Source organism: Dama dama, chromosome 21 (genome assembly GCF_033118175.1).
Source record: "Dama dama isolate Ldn47 chromosome 21, ASM3311817v1, whole genome shotgun sequence".
Taxonomy (NCBI): domain Eukaryota; kingdom Metazoa; phylum Chordata; class Mammalia; order Artiodactyla; family Cervidae; genus Dama; species Dama dama.
In genome coordinates this window covers 36,865,265-36,871,264 of record NC_083701.1, presented here as the reverse complement: position 1 = coordinate 36,871,264, position 6,000 = coordinate 36,865,265, and the positions used below count along the sequence as shown (strand labels likewise).

At 40.7% G+C, this 6,000-nt stretch overlaps 1 protein-coding gene across 3 annotated transcripts in view; it reads left to right on the top strand.

Moving 5' to 3' along the window:
• The first annotated feature begins 222 nt into the window (after window positions 1-222).
• UBE2W (ubiquitin conjugating enzyme E2 W) overlaps window positions 223-6,000 on the top strand; it is an 88,419-nt gene continuing 82,641 nt past the window's right edge. For all 3 annotated transcript variants that reach the window (XR_009689549.1, XM_061123499.1, XM_061123500.1), the window contains exon 1: window positions 223-324. Coding sequence is in view for 2 of the 3 variants with exons in the window: in XM_061123499.1 (XP_060979482.1) it covers window positions 223-324 (102 nt within the window). In the remaining variant the exon portion in view is untranslated. The remainder of the gene's footprint in view (window positions 325-6,000) is intronic.

The window sequence follows — 6,000 nt, the reverse complement described above, 5'->3', positions numbered from 1 at the left end:
ACAACAACCGTGGTTCGGGTCAGAACCCGAGCAGCGTTTCCTAAGTGATCAGGGTAGCCAGTGGGTTCGTGGTGGAGGCCGGAGAGCTCTACGCGACCGAAGGTAGGGACAGCGCCATTCACTGCGCCCTCGCTTGCCCCTCCCCGCCCGGGCGCGTAGCCCGCCAGCCAATCCCCTGGCGCCATCCCCTTCCCATCGGAGGCCCCGCCCCCCGCGCCCGGGATGCTGGGCCCCCGCGGCGTGACGCGAGCACGGCAGCTCCGCCCCCTGCGTCTCTGGCCTCGCCGGCCTTGGGGGGATGGTTCCATCATGGCGTCAATGCAGGTAAGAGGAGTTTGCAGCATCTGGGCGGGCTCCGTTGCCGCGGGGAGGATGAGAGCCTTTTCTCCGGGGGTGTGTCTGGGACTCTGGGGCACCTGAGCGGGCTCCGGAGCGGCCCCGGCCACCGTTCCTTCCCACCTTCAGGGCGTTGGGGAGGGGTGAGAGGCGGCGAGAAGAAGGGGGGGTCTCGGTCGGTCGAAGCGGACACCAGCCGGCCGGGAAGTTGGGGGATAAAGAAGGCTAAAGGGGAGGAAGGGGCGAAGTTTGATGTTGGCTCCGCGGCGTTGGTCTCGAATCACCTCCGGCTCACACGGACGACTGTCGCCTGCCTGCCTGCCTGCCTCCGGGCCCAGGGATGCCTTTTCCACCGCGGTCCCCGGCTGGGCGGAAACAGCTGCTCTCGCCGTAGTCGCCGGAGCAGGGGCGGCCCTGAGAGGGGCCGAGTGTGGGGAGCCGAAAAGGCGTTCCAGGAGAAGGCGTTTCGCGGCCTCGACTCAGGCCTCCCACGCCCGGCCTCCCTGGCTGTTCGGTCCCTCGACTCTCCTTTTGACTCTCAGTCCTTTGCCCCAGGGGTACCTTCCTCTATCAGCCTTCGCACTCTCAACGAACAGAAGTCCCACAGCTCATTTTCTCACTCGCCGAAGCTATCCTCAGCCCCTCAGAATCATTTGCCGTCTAACAGGCTATCTCCCCGAAGGACGGATCACCAGCCCCCTATACCTCCCGGGATAGCTCACCCTCCAATCTTTTTATTTCCTACAGTGCCCCACCCTTGCGGTCGCGGTTAGGCTACAGCCCTTTGCCCTTCTTCCCCAGACCTTAGTGGCACCTTAGTTTGGTAAGAGGCGTTTGTTAACCCATGTTATAGCTACCTGACTTGGCAACGCGTGGTTTTCTGGTTTTCCAACTTAATAGACTCTTTTCTTTTTCCAAATCCGAAGAGTTTTTTTTTTTTATTTTAACAGACAAAGATGGCATCCACAATTGCAGTTTTGTAGAGATTAACTCTGCATTATTTATAGCTTGCATTTAATTTATAGATGAAGACTAGCTCTGTCAAAACATAGGAAGAGAAGGCAGAACTCCCCTTTGAAGTATCAGCTGAGCGCTTTTTAGTTTTAACAGCATCTTAAAGAGACCACGTTTTTCTTAGAAGGATTTTATATGCTTTTGTTTCTAGAAGGATAATCAAGTTTCCTTGTCCCCCTGCCGATTTTTTCTCTTTTTAGGCGAGAACAGTGCTTTTCTTTTAGCTCTTTTCTGCATTTTCTTCCTCTTTTGTGCACGTATTTGCTTCGCATTTACTTCTGTGCTTTTGTGTTATCTGTCCCCTTTCAGCCTGTTCTCCGTACAAGACTCTTTTTACCTTTGCTTCTCCCTCTGGACTTTACTGCAGAATAGGAAAAAAAAATTGTATATAACATTCCTAGTTGAAGAGATGTCATGAAACTGTCCAGAGAAAAAACAAAAACAATTTCAGGAAACATTATACTTTACCGTAATCTCCCCAGAGACGTTGGAGAGGTTTCATCATTTGAGGCCAAAAAAGGAACTGTAGAACACGAGTTGAACAGTAGATCGGCTATGTGACCAATTTAAGATTATTTGTGTTAAGATTAAAACCATTCTTTTTAAGAATAAAAAGATTAAAATCCACAGTACTAGTGATGATATTTGGCAGAGGAATATAGGGATAACTGATTTGCTGATTAAAATTAGACCTTTAGTGTCTGGAAAAAGCAGATTTCAAAACTGAGTCAGTACAAAACTTAATGTTGATAGTCTGGAATTTTACATGGCGACTTAAGCAACAGACACAATACTTGACAGTGTAATACTACATTTTTCTATGTCCCAAGTACCTCTATCTTTTTACCCTTTATTCCTTTATGTCTTCTGATTAGAGGAATGGAAAACTGATGTTTTCCATTTTAATTAAAACTAAATTTTTCCTTTTATTTGTATTTTAGAAGTACCTGATACAGATTCTCTGGTAGTATCTTTTTATTTTTTAAGTTTTTTATTGAAGCATAGTTGATTTACAATATTTTGTTTCAGGTGTTCAACATAATGATTCACAACTTTTAAAGATTATACTCCATTTATAGTTATTAGTAAATATTTGCTATATTCCCTGTTCTGTACAATATATCCTTGTAGCTTATTCATTTTATACATAATAGTTTGTACTTTAGCTTGTACCTGTTAACCTTGTCTCCCTATTTCGCTCCTCTCACTTTCCTTCTCCCATGGTAACCACTAATCATATCTGTGAGTCTATTTCTTTTTTGTTATATTCACTAGTTTTACTTTTTAGATTTGATATGTAAATGATATTCTACAGTGTTTCTTTCTCTGGTTTATTTCACTGAACATTATACCCTCCACGTGCATCCATGTTGTTGCAAATGGCAAAGTTTCACTCTTTTTTATGGCTGAGTAATACTGCATTGTGTGTGTGCATGCACACATGCGCATGCATGCATCAACATCTTATTTATCCGTTCATTGGTTGATGGACACGTAAGTAGTTTCCCTATCCTGACAATTATAAATAGTGCTGCTGTGAACATTTGGCTGCATGTATCTTTTCAAATTAATGTTTTCGTTTTCTTATACATACCCAGTAGTGGATCATATAGTACTTCTAATTTACATCTTTTTGGGGACCCTTCATTCTGTTTATCATAATGCCTGTACCAATTTACATTCCCACCAACAGTGTGCAAGGGTTCCCTCTTTTATGTGCTCTCCTGATAGTATTTGAAAAATATTTTAATAGAGATTAACCAAGCTTTTTGAAACACAGCACTTCTCTGTGTGGTTATTCTGTGTCTTTGCACAAAATTTTTTCCTGACCGTCTTAATAGCAAAGTTTAACTCTTCAAGACAAATAAATTATACATAAAACAGCAACTAAGTTATATTTGTTCATTTACACATCATTTATTTTTTGAGGGCCCTTTATGTCGGGTATTCATCTAGGTGCTGGGGATAGAGCAGTGAACAAAAGCAGACAAGGTTTCTGCCTTTGTGGATGTAATAGTCTGGTTAGGAGTGATGGGTAAGAACAAAGTATTTAAGTTAATTGCTATTATGTTAAATGGCTATAGTGCTATAGAGAAAACTTGTGGAAGGAGGTTGCTAAATGTTTTTTGAATTTTAGTTAGAGTCCTTAGGAAAAAGTAAGCTGTACATGAATGCTGCTTTAACCATGTCGTTACCTAAAACGTTTTCAGTAGATTTCTTCATCTTATCCACACCAGGGTATTACTGCTGCTGAAGAGGTTACTTAACCTGTAAGAGGAACTGTGTTTTAAAAGTATGCATATTATGCAAATGTATATGAGACTTACTTACCTGTATTGATAAAGATGGAAAAAATTAGCCATGAGGATCATCAGGATAGCAAGTAAGGGTGGACTTGCAGGTTTTTTTTTGGAGAGTATGTTGTTGTTTTGTCTTTTTAAAAAAATTTTTATTGAAATATAGTTGATTTACAATGTCATGTTAATTTCAGGTGTGTGGCACAGTGATTCAGTTATACATATCTATATGTAGATAGATATAAAGGGCTTCCCATGTGGCTCAGTGGTAAAGAATCCATCTGCCAATGCAGGAAACACAGGTTTGATCCCTGGGTCGGGATAGTACCCTGGAGAAGGAAATGGCAATCCACTCCAGTATTCTTGAATCCATTGAACGGAGGAGCCTGGCGAACCACAGTCCATGGTTGCAAAGGGCTGGACACGACTGAGTGGACGGGACTGAGTGCACCTGCACATAATGACTAAACAACAACAGCATGAGATATACAGTTATATCTGTTGTTTTTCAGATTCTTTTTGGAGAGTATGTATCTTAAAGCTGACATTGTAACTACTGTAGTATACTCTATTGGTGCCTTGAAACCTTTTTTTACATTGTAACACACATAGAAAATAATTTTTGAATTGCACACCAGGGTGGATGAGATTGTTGGAGGCTGGAAGCACCTGGCTGGGCAGCTCACAGCGAAACATTGGGAATGAGGATCAGTGTTCTGGTGTATCCATAATGCTGGGGAAACTTCTGTTCCATAGTTTTGCTAGAGTTGTTCTTCAATATACAATTCAAAATTGTGGTTTTCAGATTTCTGTGAACCCTTTGAGATTTTTTTTTCCTATTTTTGCTTTTTTTCTTTCATTTTTTTCCCTACTGTTTCTTCCTAGAACAGACACAAATCACCAAGTAAGATATGGTTAGATTCTATTTTCAGAAACCATTTGTTCTTCAACATACGATTCAAGATTGTGATTTTCAGATTTCTCTGAGCCCTTTGAGATGTTTTTTTCCTCTTTTTGCTTTTTTTTTTTCTTTCATTTTTTCCCTACTGTTTCTTCCTAGAACAGACACAAATCACCAAGTAAGATATGGTTAGATTCTGTTTTAAGAAACCATTCTTAGAGAATGGTGGGCTCATGATGGTACTTCAACTTTACAGGAATTGAATAAATAGATTTACATTAATTCTGATGATTCTAGAAATCTTAAATTATTAAGTGGAAAGTTGGTCATACCAATTGTTTAGATTAGCATTTTAGGGACTTAGATTATTCGGTAAGACTTTCTTAGAACGTTATTAGAGTGAATTTTTTATGTGATTCAAAACATTTCTTAAAAGTGGAGCAATATTAGGGCATTCTGTTTTCAACTAAACCATAAAGTTGCATTTTTTTTGTATGTTTCTTTTTTCATTTTGTTCTTAATCTTTTTTTTCTTCATATGAAATGATTAATTAATTTTGCCTCCTAGATATATTTTCTGATTTTAGATTTTAGCTGTTTCATTCAGACTTCTTTATGTTGGAAGATTTTTAGTATACCTGGTATACTTTTCTAATTTGACCACCTAGATTTATTAATTTTAGTTAATAAGCAGCCTTTACTTTATGTCTTAAGATCTTAGAAAGTCAGTGTATAGTAGTTGATACTTTAGCAGTGATATACTTGAGAGAAATGATCAGTTGAATTACTCTTGTGGATTTTCTTCATTTTCTTCTTTCTTATTTGGGTATTATACTGACTGTTGATTTGGTTAGATGGAGGGAGATTGATTGTGAATATGTGCTTATTTTTAGATGACTTAGAAGCAATAAATTATTTTGGGGTATTCACAACTTTGCATTGTTGTTTACTCAAATAGTTGGTTCTAACAATTGAGAGAGAGAGAGTGGGTTCTTGAAAGTGAAAGTGTTAGTTGCTCAGTCTTGTCCAGCTCTTTGCGACCCCATGGACTGTAGCTCACCAGGCTCCTCTGTCCATGGAATTCTCCAGGCAAGAATACTGGAGTGGGTTGCCATTTCCTTCTCCAGGGGAACTTCCCGACCTAAGGATCAAACCTGGGTCTCCTGCATTACAGTCAGATTCTTCACCATCTGAGCCACCAGGGAAGCCCCAGGGAAGTGATTGAGAGATAAGAGTATGAGTTCTTTCTGACATTATTATTATAGTCATATTACTTGACAGTTAGATTCCATATGACTATTTTTGTTGATAGCATCATGAAGGGTTACAGCTTAATCAAAAGTGAGAAAACTGATTGTCATCCCAGATCCTGAGGCTTACTAAATACTGGAGGCTTGTGGAGTGTACCTAGAATTATAGTACCTAAGAAGGTTGGCTAGATACTCTGGCCGGG